Source organism: Colobus angolensis, unplaced genomic scaffold (assembly GCF_000951035.1).
Source record: "Colobus angolensis palliatus isolate OR3802 unplaced genomic scaffold, Cang.pa_1.0 Scaffold6, whole genome shotgun sequence".
Taxonomy (NCBI): domain Eukaryota; kingdom Metazoa; phylum Chordata; class Mammalia; order Primates; family Cercopithecidae; genus Colobus; species Colobus angolensis.
In genome coordinates this window covers 26,780,617-26,798,146 of record NW_012119598.1, presented here as the reverse complement: position 1 = coordinate 26,798,146, position 17,530 = coordinate 26,780,617, and the positions used below count along the sequence as shown (strand labels likewise).

General features: G+C 41.1%; 1 protein-coding gene across 2 annotated transcripts in view; it reads right to left on the bottom strand.

Moving 5' to 3' along the window:
- Positions 1-17,530, bottom strand: part of LRRC16A (leucine rich repeat containing 16A) — a 346,863-nt gene that overhangs the window by 13,229 nt on the left and 316,104 nt on the right. The window contains exons 32-35 of one of the 2 annotated variants that reach the window (XM_011962810.1): positions 13,921-14,033; positions 7,421-7,853; positions 3,326-3,407; positions 1,947-2,159 (exon numbers count right to left, since the gene is read on the bottom strand). In XM_011962810.1, coding sequence (XP_011818200.1) covers positions 1,947-2,159; positions 3,326-3,407; positions 7,421-7,853; positions 13,921-14,033 — 841 coding nt within the window. The remainder of the gene's footprint in view (positions 1-1,946; positions 2,160-3,325; positions 3,408-7,420; positions 7,854-13,920; positions 14,034-17,530) is intronic. The other variant, XM_011962811.1, reaches the window with a different exon arrangement.

Here is a 17,530-nt window from a genome sequence, read left to right as displayed (position 1 = left end):
AAAAAAAAAAAAACAAAAAAACAAAAAAACAAAAAAAAAAAAAGAGGGGCCTACTGTACTCTACAAACTAGGTTACTCTACAAACTAGATTCATTTTATAAGAACTGTTTCTTTATTGTAGACTAGAGACACACCTAGCTGATGACAATGCTAGGAGCAAGCCTCCTTTGGAGAACTTATTTGCTTTGCTTTCTATTAAAACATTTTTCCATTTTCTCTGCCTCCATTCTCTCCACTCCTTCTACATGAAGACATTGTGTGTGTACCAAGAAATTTTTTGTGTTCCCCATCATAAAGAACTTTGGTTTGGGAAAAAGTTTGAGTAGACTTAGGAAGTACTAAGGGGTTTGTTTCAAGGCTTAGTTCCTTGAGGTAAATCCAGTACAACCCTTTCTTTGTGGCTTCTCTTTGGAGACGGTTTACTGGTTTTTTCAAGGGACCAATGGGCTATGAAGACCAGGGAGTATCACCCAGGCTGGCCACCCGGGAAATGAAAAAAATACATGAAGGAACATGGGAAAGAACCATAAGTGGAAGAAGTTTGGACACACAGGATTCTACCTTTTTGCTCATTCTACCCAAATCATCTGCACATTGATAAATTATTAGGATGATCTGAGCATCCTACTTTACAATATGCATGTCCATGGGGGAGAGGTCAATAGACACACAGTTACCAAGACAGTTGGTGGAGTCAGAACATCTGGCGGCTACACAGACACACCAGCTGCGTGACTTGACAAACTCAGTATCTCTATGCCTCAAATTCCTTATCTGTAAAATGGAGCAGTGATGAGGCTATTGAGAGTTCATCATAAAGCACTTACAACAGTGCCAAGGACACAGTTAAGTGCTCAAAGATTAGCCATGATGATGATCTGACTATGTTATTTTTATCCTTGTTTGACTAATTTTTGTGGGAGAACAAGGGGAAGAGGTGAAGAATTGATGTAACTTTTGTTATATTACCCATCCTACTTTTGTGTATGTTTGAAAATTCTTACAATGGAAAGTTAAATTAAGAATAAAAAAAGCAAAAAACCGTGTGTGTATGTATGTGTGTGTGTGTGTTTAAGAGATAGGGTCTTGTCACTCGGGCTGGAGTACAGTGGTGTGGTCACAGTGTGATGACAGCCTAAACTCCTAGGCTCAAATGATCCTCCCACCTCAGCCTCCCAAGTAACAGGGACTACAGGTGTGCACCACCACACCAGGACTTCTTTTGTGCAGGAGAGACTAAGGTGAAGACCAACCCATTTCTAATATTTTTAAGTTTCGTCTATCATTAGGTTCTCTAAACTAATATTCAGCAAACGTTTTCGTAAAGGGCCTAAGAGTAATGATTTTACATTTTGCAGGCCATATGGCCCTGTTGCAAGCATACCACTCCGCGACTGTAGCACAGCCACAGCCCCAGATGACACCAGTACAAATCGTATGGCTGTGTCCAGGAAAACTATTTATAAAAACAGGCCCACTGTTTGCCAAGTCTTGTTCTAAACCCTTGATACATCATAGAATATGGCATAAAAACTGAAGAGCTTGTGCTTTCCCCATTTGTAGCCTTCATCCTTACACTGCTGCTTTTCAAAGTGTCTGAACACCCTGGAGACAAGTATCAGAAAGCCAAGCCAAGCACTGCAGATGGGTCAACATGACAAAAGACGGATGTCCCTGTCTTGCCTACCAACCAACCTGTACCCCTGAAAGCAAGGACAGTTTCAGAGTCCCCAACTCTGACACATGGTGGGGCTCAGCATTGAATAAAGGAATCCCTCAGCTCTCATCACTTTCACAGCTTTGCACAGGTTTCTTGTGATCTCCTCCTGCAGAAGCCGCTGTACCTTGCTCACCAGCTGCCCCTGAAACCACCTGCAGCATCTGACCCAGCTGGCTCTGGGAAGCTACCTGGTCACAATGCAACTCTCTAACTGCAAAACTCTTACCAGGCCGTGAGGCGGTTCTTGGTTTCTGCGGGATGACGGGCCGTGCTGCCAGGCTGGGTTTGGGGGACTGCAGGAGGGGCTTCGGGCTTGTAGGTGTGCTGGATGAGCTCCGAGACCTGGAACCTGCTTCCACTTTGGGTTCTGCTTTGGTATTCTTTTCTGGTGTTCCCAAACCAAAGCGGTTCTCTGGAAGACCTGGGTGCAGTTTAGGCACTAAGACGAAAAAGGCCACTTTAAAATTAATCAAAGGTCAAATAAGCCAGTAACTTGAAACTAGAAGTCTGGTACAAACTGCTATAATCATTTACCATTGTTTCTCATCATGGATGTTTTCAGAATATTTTAAGAATATGCTGTTCTAGCATGTTTTTAAAATCAAAACATGCTGGAGGAAGAGTAATGTTCTTTGTAGAAAAGCAATAAACTTTTCGGTTCTTTTCTGATCACCCCTGACTATTCCAGGGTTGACAAGCTTTTACATTTAATAGTATACAGTGCTGTCATCACATACAAGGAAAACAGTGGTTCTTCAGGCATTTGAAGTGTTCAGGTCTTTCTCAGATCTGGCACAAGGTACAGGTATGACCAAATGTAAGTGCCTTGGTTCTGGACAACAGGCGGTTAGGGCTCTGGCTGCAGGTTCTAAGAGAGGAGGAGGATGCTGATGGCTGCAATCTCACGTTTAGTGAGAACAGCTCCAGAAATGTCATCTCATCCCCCACCTCCATCCATACTGCTGCCTTAATTTAACAAGACAACTGGTAAAAATAAGCCCATAAAATGTGATTTATCATCCAACTCTTACTGCACCAAGATACGGTAGCTATGCATAAGAATCTCAAATAGCAAAATGAGGATTCTATCACACAGTTAACACATTACTCTCCAGTTTTCATCTAAGGTATTTTCTTATTTTATTATACCTAAAATGTCAGAGGGACAAGTGATATTGGATTTCATGCATATTCAAGCTGCAAGGGAAGCATATTTTCATACCAAATAAGACAGCCACCCATCTTCCGTATATCATGCATGGCTTATTCTTAAATACATCAGCCATGATCCTGTACGCTGCCCCCACCCCTAACTTTGCCAAAATGCTCAAAGTTGAGGAGTTTGCAGTGAAAAAAAGGTCAGAAATTCCTCCCTTTGAGAAATCAAAAAGTGCCCTGTCCAGGCACAATGCTACAGTGGGGCAGGATGCACCCCAGGGGAAGGTAGGTAAGGGATGTGGTCTTTCAGGTGATAGCTGAGAACACACAACAAAGAGATCGGTTCTTGCCTCCCCATTTAAATTTTTCTTCTGTCAATCACACGTGACTCCTGCAATCAGAAGGTAAGCATTTTTCCTAAGGGATGATGGCAATGGCCTGACTTACCTGCCCCACCTCCATCCAACCGTTCTACGCTGCTCAAGGCTGGGCTGGAAGAATCCTGGGATACAGCATCATTCCCAAGCTTCTGAAAAATTTAAGCACCATCCCTCAAAAAAGTGCACATTTATTTAATGCAAAAGTCAAAAAACAATGCAGGTAATAAATGACAGCAAAGAAGGGCTCTTTAACTCAGCTGCTCTTACGGTGACTATGCCTGACCTGCCTCCATAGGCTCTCCTACAGGGACAAAGCTGTGAGAAACACATTCTATTCTGTGTTTACGGTCAGAGCCGTGGGGTCCAAAGTGCGGCCAGTTTGGTTCCTCGGAAGGCTCCTCACAGGAGAGAAGTGCACGGGGCCAGGGAAAGTCAGTGGGCTCGGTGACCTTTACTGTTTTCCTTGTTGAACATCTATGCAGGCTCTGCAGCCCCTGATGCTTTATGTGATGAGGGCCCTTATACGCTAGAAATTTACAGAATCTGCTCTAGGTTTGGTTTCTAAAAATCTAGTTTTGGCTGAGTGCAGTGGCTCATGCCTGTAATCTATCTCAGGACGATGGGAGAATTGCTTGAGGTCACACGTTTGAGACCAGCCTAGGCAACAGAGTGAGACCGCCCGCCCCCCACCCTCCATCTCTGCAAAAAACAGAATTAGCCAGGCATGATGGCATGCATCTGAAGTCCCAGCTACTCAGGAGGCTGAGGCGGGAGGATCACCTGACCAACCCCAGGAGTTTGAAGCTGCAGTCAACTATAATCGTGCTAGTGCACTCCAGCCTAGGTGACAGAGCAAGACCTTATCTATTAAAAAAAAATACATATATATAATTTTCAAAGCAGCAGAAACCTTTCCAACCTCAATGATAATATAGATGAAAGGGGTCCTGAAACAGGCAAGGTCTTCCTTGCTTTGAGGCAGAACCACAGGACACAGATCTATTATTTAGGAGACAAATACAGATGAACAGGACTGAACAAATTTTTAAAAAATCTGCAGGTGGGAGGAATTAGTGATGGTGAAGATGGTGATGATGGGGAAAGTAAAACGCCACTGTCTCGGGGTAGGAGTGGAAAGCTTAGAAAGTCTACACTAGACTGACCCATTTAGATACCAAAAAACATATAGAAAGCAAAGTCTGGTGTTTACGTCATAATATCTAAGAATTATATTGACAAAGATGGTCTACATCTACCTCTTATCTAGAACAGGCAAAAACAAGGCAGACCAGTAGACCAGGAGGCATGATGATTCCCAAGGCAGTCTGACCTTCAGACTACTGGTTCCTGCTCATCTCATGCTTCTGACAAACCTCAAAAGCTCTGCAGCCAATTCCTAACTTTAAACTGTGTTTGATGATACAGGAAGGATTATTTGAAATGCAGGTGAGAAAAGCTTCACTCCCTGAAATCATCAATCTACTCCAGTCACACACTCCCTAGGAGAGCCGGCTCTATCAGAAGGAAGCACCCAAGGGGCAGGAAGGCTGAGGAATTTCTCAGGAAGATGACAAAAGTTCCACTGTCATGACTGCAAGGTGCTGAACAGGTTTCCAGGAGGAAATGTGTATACAAGCACTGCAGCTAAAATAGGCACATTATTTGGCATCACTATGGAAAAGTGATCTTCTAAAAAGGAAGCCCCATGCCAGCCCTCTGTGCCTAGGACAAGTGCCTGGAGGACAAGGCTGGGGACCATCCATGAAGTCCCCTTCCACATCCTTCCCTTTCAGGTTCCTCCAAGTGCAGGGCAGGCACCTGAAAGTGAGGACCTCCTTAAACTCTGTACCCGGGGCACCTCATTTGCCTGCATCTCTAAAACAATCCTGGGAGTTGTTTTCTTTTCCCTCCCATATTTTTAAAGTTATTTATAAATCCCAAACTGACTGTGGGGAATAAGGATAAAATAATATAATGCCCATGGCCTTTGTGTGTAGACAGATGTCTTGGAGGCCCCAGAGGAAAATACATGAACTTGAAGTATTCACTGCTTGTTTCTCTCTTTTTTCAATAAGTGAAGTGTCATATCTTCATATGTATATAGAAAAAGAACACCAAGTATTTTTTATATATATAAAAAATTGATGCTAATCATTGATGCTGATCATTGATGCTAATTGTTGCTACTTTTATAAAGAATACAGTCATGGTACTTTAGGGAAAAAAATGTTCTAAAGCTAATTTTTGAAAAACTGTATTATTTAATGATTTTGACAGAAGACCCGTGACTGAATTTTAAATAGCAGTAATTTTTAACGATGGTGGTTTTAAACTGACACTAGATGGCGCTAAGAGATCATTAATACTGTGTAAACCCTAAACAAATATAAAACCATAAAGATTTTGTCACTTTAAGCTGATTTAGATATCAAATCCAAAGTACATGAATAAAACACTCTAGCACATGTCATCTTTACACCAAAAAGAAACTGTTAATCATGAAAAACAAACAGCATATTAATGAAAACCGCACATTCACTGTTATAAAGAAATTCACAACATGCATTAAAATTTTAACATTTCCTTTGGCATCTGACTCACTAATGACATGGTTGTAGTATTATCCAAAATTCTGACCAGCGAGGGTCATACCATGCCTCCTTTGTTGAGTGAGCAGGATATAGTTATGTGGTCTCTCCCAACTCTAAGGGTTTCTCAGTGAGTTAGGAGGGATCTATAATTAGAGAATTGCTAAATAATGTTGATGTTGGTGGGAGAACTTTGGTGAATAGTTGTAAGATCAGGTGGGAAGTGGAGTTTAATTTTTAAACATTGGTTGTTTAGAAGCCATATAAAAGAGCTCCTTACACCTGCCATGTAGTTAATTGTTTACTTTCTGAAAGTCAAGGGCTCACCGGGATGAACTGTTTTATCGTGGTACTTCAAATAAAACAGACAGGTGATATCCTTTCTTTGGAGAACCAGTTGTGTAAAAATAATGGAGCTCAAGATAATGCACGGAAGCCATAACCTGACTTACACATGGGTATGTTCATTTTATCACACGGATACAATCCTTCATGCAGTGACAGGAGAAAACAGAGGTAAAAAGGAAAGTGAAAAAGACTCCTTACACTTTAAAAGGAGGTTCGAAGAATAAATAATGTTTTAAGTCAGATTTTGGGGGAACTCAGCAAATTTTAAACTATGAAGTTTTTCTTTGTAGCAACAGATGATATATATATCAATGGTCAAATATTCAATTAATTCTAATAGAATACCTTGACTGTTATTTCTTTTGTCTTTTAAATCTGGAATATAGCAAGGCATTCTCAGGTTTGAAAAGAGAGTAATTTTTAGGTTTGAAAAGGGAATAAGTTAGAAAATAGTTTCCATTTTTATATATAATCTAGTTTCAGTGTTTTTATTTCCCTCTGGTAGTTCACCTATCTTCAATATTACCCTCAATCTTCTATTTGGATTCAGCTGACTGTCTTTTGCCCCAGACATGGGCATTTCCGCCGACCCGGGAACATCTCTGACATGCTTCCACGACATGCACAGGAGTCCCCTGGGCAGGTGGGAAAAGACTGGGGTCTTCAAAGCCTACCTTAGAATGCCGGCACTCCACAAGAGTGTGACCCTCAGGCCAAAGTGAAAACGTGGCCATTTCCTTAAGGTCTGTGCTGCAGGTTCTTTAGCAGTAAGTTATGGTTTTGGATTTCTATTTAACCAACAGGCTATTTTTATTTTCTCACCCAAATAAACCAAGTGAGGGCAAAAACACAAACAAGGACAATCAAGTCAAAAACGAACCCCCACTTATCTCACGAAGACAAGGAGTAGATTGGGGGCTACCAGAGGGCAGCAAGTGTGGGGGCATGGGGGGAGATGAAAAGAGGTACAAAATGGGTACAAAAACACAGCTGATAAAAGAAACAAGATCTAGTATTGGACAGGTCAGTGGGGTAGCTCTAGTTAACAATCATCTATTATCTATTTCAAAATAGCTAGAAGAGAGTAATTTGAATATTCCCAGCATAAAGGAAAGTTAAATGTTTAAGGTGATGGACATACATAAAAATATCACATGCACCATGAAAATATGTGCATCTATTATATATCAAATAAATGAATTAATTAAAAAGAGGCCCACCCTTACCTTCTGTGCACACGCAGCTCTCTTCTCTTGCTTGGCTTTCATCTCTGCCAGCAGACCACTGCCCATCACCTGGACCCCATACCTCCGCCCGCCCTGTGGGCTGCTCTTGCTGTCACTCCGTTCCACCTTCCCTATTTCTTCCCCTTGACTCTCTTCAAAGGAGTCAGGTGTTTTTATCTCCTCTATCCGTTCAGAATTGCCATTGTGCTCGGTGGCCTTTGTGTCCTTCCTGGGACAGTCCACAGGTGGACTTTTGACTGCCCCTTTTGGTGAGGAGGGTTCTTCTGTCATCAAGATCGTTGGTGGCCGCTCAGATTTGGACCGGGATTTGATTAAGTTGAGAAAGCCACTACTTTTCCGAGAATCTCGCTTTTTCTTTTCATCTCCTCCTTCATTAAGCTCATGAGACTCTGAGCCTCTTGTTGACCATTTCCTGCATTTCAAACCAAGACACAGATCTGTTGTTTTTACTGTAAATAAGTTCCAGCAAGAATCAGTCAAAATATAAATATGGAGATTGCTACATATACAATAACCATTCAGAAGCCTTTTTTTTTTTTTTGAGACGGAGTCTCGCTCTGTCGCCCAGGCTGGAGTTCAGTGGCGCGATCTCGGCTCACTACAAGCTCCCCATCCCGGGTTCCCGCCATTCTCCTGCCTCAGCCTCCCGAGTAGCTGGGACTACAGGCGCCCGCCACCTCGCCCGGCTAATTTTTTGTATTTTTAGTAGAGACGGGGTTTCACCATGTTAGCCAGGATGGTCTCGATCTCCTGACCTCGTGATCCGCCCGTCTCGGCCTCCCAAAGTGCTGGGATTACAGGCTTGAGCCACCGCGCCTGGCCCAGAAGCCTTTTTAAAAGTGGATTTGAGTTACTATCTTTAGGAAACAGAAAGGAATGTGGAATATCATCATATTCACATGTGAGAAAATTGAGGTGCACAAACATTAAGTATGAAAGATGAAAATGTAACTGGTACAGCCAGTGTGCTAGCTTACTCTAAAAGTAACTCCTCCCTCCCTTTGTTTCTTGTTTTATATATGTATCTAACTACCTGCTCTGCTTGAGAATTCCAAAGGGTAATCTTGAAACAATCCAGGCATAAAGCAGAGGTGGTGGTGCAATTTTCTCCCTTCCGAGAAGAAATTGGTACGTAGTTAATCCATAACCTAACCTCTGCCAAGAGGAAACCAACCAGACCTCCAAATTACTCAAGATAGTCATCAGAAAACAACTAACACACCAGCATCCCACACCACTCCTGTGCATAGTTTTCATGCCGCCTTTCACCTTAAAACCCTTTTAGCCAGCCTGAAAATTTGAGATGGCTTTTTGGGACTTGAGTCTGGCCATCTCCCAAGCTGTCGTCACTCGCATAAATCAAACTTCGCTTCGCATGTGTTTGGCTTTTTGAGGGGCAAGCAGCTAAACCTGAGTTTGGTTCCAAAAAGGCAGAGAGTATGTTCTGGGAGACAGTTTTCAGAGGGAGAATATGCTGAAACTTGGGAAATGCAAAGGGAGAAACAGTCAATGAAATGAGCTAAGTAGGAAGTATCACAGACAACTGTCTCATTTAAAGCTGGCAGACTGAATATTCACTTAGCTCCCCTGAATCTCCATTAAAATAATAGCAAAGGATTTATAAAAGAAAGTATAAGCCCTATAGGGGAGAAAAGGCAAAAACAACAAAATTTGGAAGCCAAAATACACTAGATATGTGTGAAAACTGACTTAATAGATCAGAGAAAGCTGAAACCTAAGCCAACAGTCAGGGAGACCCAGAAGCATGTGATTTGTGCTGGCTCCAGAATGAGGAGATACAGGTACCTCTGCAAGTGGAAGTGAAGGGGAAATGAAGACAGGAAGGTTCTCTTCTTTGTGAAGCCCGTTCAGAAATTCATCAGATCCCCTCCCTAAACCACAGAGCCAATGATGCCCATCCCAACACCCAAGTTCACTCTCCGGAGAGAATGAACCAAAGAAGCTGAGCTGGGGGACACCAAACGCAGCTGAGCTGAGTGAGGATCACGAAACAGGCAGGCTCAAGAAAGCCTGCAGAGGGAGCAGTGACACCCCCGGGACCCCTTTTCTCACTCTGCATGCCAGAATCAGGCAGGCAGGTTTACACCTGCCAGGCAGGAGATGGAAGTTTCCAAAGCTCAACAGAGAAGACCTAAAGATTCTGAGAGTCAGGGATACTCTCTCCTCCAACAAAACGGTCCAGGAAGACCACCCTACATTGAAGCCCACCAGTCGACAAGCTCTACCCACAAATTTCCAAGAAGCTCTTTGGTGCCCCATTCCTTTACAACATGGAAGAGAAAAAAATATTGGGTCCACCAACATGAATAATAGCAAAATGTGATAGCAGAAGTAGAAAACTCAAGGTTGGAAGACACAACTGAGGAAATATTCCAGGAAAAAAAAAAAGGGATATAAAGAATAAAAAAAAAAATAGGAGAGAAAAAGTAGGAATCAGTGGATTAATAGAGGAAATAAAAAATCTGAGTAACGGCCTGGGCATGGTAGTTCATGCCTGTAATCCCAGCACTTTGGGACGCTGAGGCGGGCAGACTGCTTGACTCTGGGAGTTCGAGACCAGCCTGGTCAGCATGGCAAAATCCCATCCCTACAAAAAAGACAAAAATTAGCTGGGAGGGGTGGTCCATGCCTGCAGTCCCAGTTAATCAAGAGTCTGAGGTAGGAGGATCACCTGAGCCTGGAAGGTCAAAGTTGCAGTAAGCCATGATCATGCCACTGCACTATAGTTTGGGTGATAGAGTAAGATGCTATCTCAAATAATAATAATAATAGAAGTTTAAGAAAAAAAGTACAGAGAAAAAAGGAAGAAATTATGAAATATATAATTTTTAAAAATTCAGCAACAAAGGACATGAGTTTCCAGATTGAAATGGCTTATAAGTGTCTGGCAAGTTGGTTTTTTTAAAAAAAATTTAAAAATAAAAAATCCACCTCAGGGCACATATCATCATAAAATTTTAGTACACTGGGAATGCAGAGAAGATCCCACATGCTTCCAGAGGAGAGGGAAAACAAAAACAAGTCAGAAACAAAAGATCAGGACTCAAGTCGACATCAGATTCTCATAGTAACACCGGAAGCTAGAAGATAATGGAGCAAAGCTATCAAAATGCTAAGGTACAGCGAAGACCAACCTACAGTTCTATACCTAGTGACACTATTAATCCAAATGAAAGACATGCAACAGTTACAGAAACTTGTTTTCCAAACTTCTCTTTCTCAGGAAGCAATTCAAGAAGGTGCTCCATCAAAACAGGGGCATAAACTAAGACCAACATGGGCCAATGGAAACAGAAAAATGACACAGAGATGAGGTGAAGGGAATCCCCCAGCAGATGATGAAGGGAGATCCCAGAAGACAGCAGTGGGATGGACCTAGAGGTCACACTGGAGCTGGTCAGATGCTGGTAAGACGTGTGTCCAAAAAGAAAAAAACTGAGAATACTTGAACAAATTGAAAGGAAATTTGTATCTTTACTGGAGATTTAGGAGATAAGTCAGTGAAAGGAATGCAGAAAACAAAGCGAATGAAAAAGGGGACAATTACTAACACCAAGGAAAACAAAAAATTCTATAGAAAGAAAATGTAATCACAGTATACGATCTAACACAGTTGTTAATATTTACATGGTTAGAATGAAGCAAACACTCAATATTGATCTAACCAACTGCTGTGGTTTGTACCCATCAAAACTCATGTTGAGACTTGGGCTCAACATGAGTTTTGACAGTATTGGGAGGTGGTATCTTGAAGAGATGATTAGGTTATTAAAATCAATTACTGAGACTGGATTAGTTCTCATGGGAATGGATACGTTCTTGAGAGCCTGCGTTGTTATGAAGTGAGTCAGCCTCCTTTACCCCTCTCCTTTCTTTTTGCACACACTCAATTCTCCTTTCACTTCTCTGCCATGCCATTATGCAGCAGGAGGCCCTCACCAGAAGCCAACCAGTGTGGCCACCCAAACTTGAACTTCCCAGCCTCCAGAACCATGAGCTAAACAAACCTCTTTCCTTTATAAATTACCCACTCACAAGTACTTTGTTATAACAACAGAATACAGACTAAGACACTAATTATGATAAAATTAAATAAAGAAGATGGGGCAAGGAAAAGTGTGTGTGTCTAAGTACGTGTGTGTGTCTAAGTATGTATATGTGTGTGTGTGTGTGTGTGTCTGTGGTGACAGAGTATATAGGTTGAGTATCTGCAATCCATAATTTGAAATGCTCCAAAATTTGAAACTTTTTCAGCACCAACATGATGCTCAAAAGAAATGCTCATTGGAACATTTTGAATTTCAGATTAGGGATATAAAAGTATAATACAAATATTCAAAAAAGAATCCCAAATACGAAATACTTCTGGTCACAGGCATTTCAGATGAGGGATACTTGGTCTGTATTATCATCATCTAAGTAAGAAGTTAATAGTTATAGTACTACCTAAAAATGAAACACAGAAAGAAAAAAGAAAGCATGCTATTAAGACAAATGGAAGAAACAGCTGAAGGAATAAAAATTAGTTGCCTCTGGGGAATAGAGAGTGGGAAAATAACAAGGAACTTTTTTTTAGCCTTCGTAGAACATCTGACACTTTATGAGCATGTATAACTTTGATTTTCAAACTTTCTTCATACTACTTCATGATTTTACCTATCCCTTGACCTTTAAAGACTGGACTGACAATCTATTTATAAAAAATTTTAAAATCACAACTTAGTAGATTCCACCATATTATTTGATGATGAAAATTGATGTATTTAGTTCTATTTGTGCACTGAAACAGGAACAGAATCTTCCTTGAGTACTATCTTTATTAAAAAATATATTTTATACCTTGCAAAATTTACCCAACTTTCATTCAGAGCCTATTAAAGAAGAAAGTAGCATTAACAGGAGAGGAAATCACACTGGGGCAGGTTTAACAATATGTACAGTTCGGATCAAATGCTTATAAACCATCCCACTAACTGAATATAAATTTCAGAAGTTTAAAAAGACAAGAGCAAACAATGGTATCCGTAAATTATATGGAGACGAGTCAAGATTTTCTCCATTCATTCAACCTTCACTAATTGAGGGCAGACTGTATATTATGGGCTGTGTTAGACATTGAAGCTATAACAAAATAGGGCCCAGGTATTACTCCTTAAGAATAGCATTCTATTTGGGGAAAAAAGACTTGAAAGCAAACCATTAACAGCAATTTCCCATTTTGCAATATGTTTGTGTTGGTTTTTCTTGAATCTTTTACGTCATTGAAAACACATTCATCTATTCCTTAAGTTGTAAAAAAAAATTAAAAATCAAAAACTCTTAAAGGATTACGTAGGCTTTAACAGATGTGTGTGAAGGATGGAAAGAAAAGTATTAAGTCGGCAGTAGAGAAACGGCAATTAATTCGGGGGTGGGTGGGAGGAGCAGTCCCAGAAAAGCTTCAAAGAATAAATGATACTTAGGTTGGTTCTTGAAAGACAGGAGAAGAAAATTTTGCTAAGTATAGTATGCTAAGCTTCAAGGCCAGTGTCAAAGAAGACAAATAATTGGGTCCTAAAGGTTGTAAGATTCAGTAAGTTACACTGTTATGGATATAAAAATTTAACTCACTGCCACTCCACCATCCTGCCGAGGCAAGATAAGGCACATCCATCTACTAGAATTGATTAGTTGCTTCCCCACCTGTGCCCAGCCTGCCATCTTTGGCTTATCTGGCTTATATTTGTTCCTGAATTTGGTATCTCGATGTGAAGAATCTTCATAAAGACAAATCCATGTTAAGAGTGTGTTTTGGGATAGATTTGTATTTAGTTGAGGATTAAATAACTTGGTACAAATCATGCTTAAAGACTGAAATGTTTCAAGTTAAAGAACTGTTAACAAAAGTACCACTGAACTATCTTCTAAGGGAACTCTCAGTAGCAAGAAGATAGGAGAAAACTCTTCAGAAAATGCTAACTCTGAGGGCTCTTTACTAATTTTGCTGTCATTTTGTCACTGTCTGTTAAATCATGCCATTTAGCAATGACTTAGCCCCCCAACCCAATAAATCAAATTATGAACAAGGAGAAGCTCAAAGTAAGTAATTCCAGCATAGCCATGATCAGTCCCCTGTAATGGAACTATCCAAGTGATGAAGCCCTGGAAGAATCTTTGGGTGGGACATTTTGCGGTCTGGTTTACAATCATACAATAGGTCTCAAACTGGAGCATGCCTCAGCATAACCTGGAGGGCTTATTAAAATATACATTGCTGGGCTCAACCTCTAGAGCTTCTGATTCAGTTAGGAGTTTGAGAGTTTGCATTTCTAACAAGGTCCCAGTGGACACTGGTATCGCCGGCCCAGAGACCGTATTTTGCAAGCTGTCAGAATAGTAATTTCCATATATAAAATGCAACTGTTACTAATTTAAATATGAATTAAACAGCATTATTAGTGAAATTACTCTGAACTCACTTGGAATCCATTTTGGTCACCTTCTTGGTGAAAAATTCATCCACACCTTCATCTACTCTCCCCATGAGACCATTCTGTTCACCATCTTGGGAGACTATGTTGGCAGCACAGACCTGCAAAACAAACAGCTGTAATGTTAATTCACATGCACTTTGATTTAGCAAATATCTATTACTAGATTTAAGACACTGTGATTAAGGGCTATGGGAGGGACAAGGCTCACTAAAATAGGGACCACGTAATCTACAGGAATAGAAGCCATATGTACAATCATAACATAGACGGGAAGAAACAAAAGTGAGGGATGCACTATAAACACCATGCCTTGTGGAGGATTCATGCTGACTGGTGCATCAGAAGCTGGGACCTAACAGATACGACAAGTTGAGTGTTTCTAAAGGCAGAGAACGACACTGCAGGCGTGTATAAGGGGAAAGGGAATGCATGGAGAAATGAAATACACACTGACTTCTGAGAGGGGTGATAACTCCAGGGGGCCTGAAATGTGTGGGTGGGGCTGGCTGCTAAGGATAGAGCATGGCAGATGCTAACACTGGCTTCCCCTAACCCTTTCCCCTGCCTACTTTCTTTCTTGCTAGAAGAGCCCTAGGGTCAGATTATGGTCAGATTATGATTTGCTTAAGCTACAATCCCTTCCTCTTGTTTGTGATTAATAGGCATGTGAGTGGGATATAATCCTGGTGTGTGAGATACAAGGGGAAATTTGCTAGGGAGCTCATGGGGACAGGTTTTGTCAGGAGGAGAGAATGTGTGTTTCTGCAGTTATGTGAGGGAGATGTGATGTCTGAGCTGCGGAAGGCCACTGGCATTCACCAAATGGGGAGGCCCAAGGATAAAAGGCCGCATGCTGGTTGACAATAACAAAGCAGAAAGGGGAAAGCACCTGGGTACCTATGCTCTGCTGCTGAATAAGCCAGGCCTGGATCCTGAGGTCTCTGGATTTTTTGTTAGGTGGGAAAATAAATATTTCTCATTGTTTAAGTCACTTTTGAGTGCGTATTGAGTATTCCATAATATCCAGTTGAATACTTTCCAACTAATAATATAAAAACCCATAAGGAGTAGCCTTGAGCCTTATGCTAAAGAAGAAGGAATTTACTCCTTAGATGATAGGTAGCCACCAACACAGCAGCATGGACCAACCTGAATTCTGGGGAGGTAATTCTGGGGCAGTATGAAGGACCAATTGGAGATGCCAGAGAATATAAGCAGGAAAACCTGTTCAGGAGCTGAAATCAAAGACTCTTGTAGTAATTTAATCTAATCTGGAGGTGATGAGGGACACTAATGAAGTGGAGAAGTGAGAACGGAAAGACAAGAGCTGCCCAAGATACTGTCAAAGTTTCTAGGCCAGGTAAATGGGGGTACGGTTCTAGGGAACATGTTACAAAGATCATATTTGGGGAAAAAGCTGTGTCTTATCTTCTTGAGTGCTTGAGGTATTGTGAGAAATCCAGAAGCAGGTGTCCAACAGGCAGCCAAAAACTCTGATCTTATGAGAGAGGTTGGTGGTGAGAAACTATCACAAAGCTATACCAAGTTAGCATGTCTCTTTGAAAGGACAACTCAGAGTGAGCTTAGTCAGATGCTTGATTTGTGTCTGCAATGTATATTAATATTTCACAGATAGGTTGTGGATGACTGAGAAAGAGCATGCATCTTGCCCATGCTGTTGGATACAAGGACAAATTTTCATGTGGTTGGGATACCTGGTCTAGATGTCTTGCCATAGAGCGCTGGGAAAGCTGTTTCCTGTAATCTTGATTTGCAAGTCTCAAGGTGCCTAGGGGGAACATGGCTTATGTCTGTATGGACATTGCTTAAAGAAAAAAACCCTTGAACAATCATCCACTTCGTTCATCAGGAAGCTCTCATTATGAAAATGAACTGTGTGTTTGAGTTCATGTTTGTGAAATGCTGAAAAGTGAAGAGACAACAGATAATAGACAAAGAACCCTATGAAATAACAATTATACCTCTCATCTGAATGGTGCTTTATAATGGAGCAAGGATTTCCTACGTTTTGCAAAAGAGCAGAAAATCCGCAAAGTTCTATAATTCCGTTATGCAGAGAAACAAAGCTCACTGAATAACTTTTATTTTGATTACAAAAGATAAAGTAGTACAGAACTTGCTTGTATTATATTATTTTTCCCTTTTGGAAAAGAATGGAGCATAGAATCTCTATAGCAGTAACAGCCCCTTAAGTTAATATAGTACTTGATAGTTTACATGTGTTTTACACATTATTATGTCACCCCTACGTCTACCCTTAAACTGAAAGAGACAGTACTATCCTACTTTTTGGTTAGTCACAGATCAAACAGTGACTCAGAAGGTTAGTGGCACCCACACTGGTCACCTGATTAATGGATGAAGAAAGATGTGACCCCTGGACATACGGTCCTAACACACGGCTTCCTCCCAGCTTCCCCCAATGACTCCTCTTTCCATTTTGAAAAAAAAAAAAGTTAAGTTTTACTTGCATAATTTCTCCCCTCAGGAAAAATTTTTCTTTTCCCACTTGGAAACAGAAGTCACAGCCAGCACAAAAGGTTCTCTGGGGATGTGGGGTACATCAATGGGTTTCAGTGATGGAAGCACAGAGCTGAACAAAACAGTCTGCTTTCCTGCAGGACAGACCAGCTTTTAGGGCTGGACTGGCCCCTACAGATCCTCCAGTCCAACCCTATCATTTTAGAGATAAAGGGACAGAGAGCAGACAGGTTAAGAGAAGTCCAGTATCACTGGGAGATCTTCCATGAGACATGGTTTAAAATGCATCTGTTAAAATAGGAAGCAGGAGGTGGCATCAGCCTACATGAAGAACAGTAGAAAAACTGAAGGCTGAATTGAAATGTAGTTTGCAAAAGAGTTCAAGGTCAAATGCACATGCTGTTTCAGCTCCTTTTCTAACAAAAGCAAAGGAAAGGACAAACAGTTATCAGAAGTTCTCAAAATCCCATTTGCTTTTGGTCTTCTCTGTCAAGGAAAATACATTTCAGACTGAAAAGGGTAGCACAGCTGTTGGAAAGGGAGTGAGCAGAAACCTCAGCAGTGAGCCTGGGGCCATAACCCACTGCATTTGCACTCAGAGAAAGGCTTTTACAAATAAAATCAGGAATCGCTGTTGTTGATATTTGATAAAGAAGGTAGATTTTGCACCTCCAGTGTGTAAGTGCTAAAAGGATAGTTCGTGAATGCTGAGAAAACAAGCTGGTGATCATGAGGACTAAAGACAATTCAGACCACCCTCTGTTTTCCCTCTGCCAGGATTATTACAGTGAATACACCAGGGAAAGACAGTAGGCGGTGCACCTGGATTTTGATGCGGCAGCAGCAGCTGCCAAATCTCTCACAATGTCTTCCTAGGCTGGATGGAGAGGAATGGACAGGAAGTAAGGATAATTAGGTGTATTAGTAACTCTTCGAACACATATACCAAGGAGTGCTAATTAGTGAACTGAATAATCATGGAATGTTATGTGCATATATTAGAATGTAAAAAACATGGAAAATTAATTAGCTAAGCAATCAAGAAATAAGGAACCCAAAGGAAGTAAAATGAAGAGCATATAATAAAAGAAAA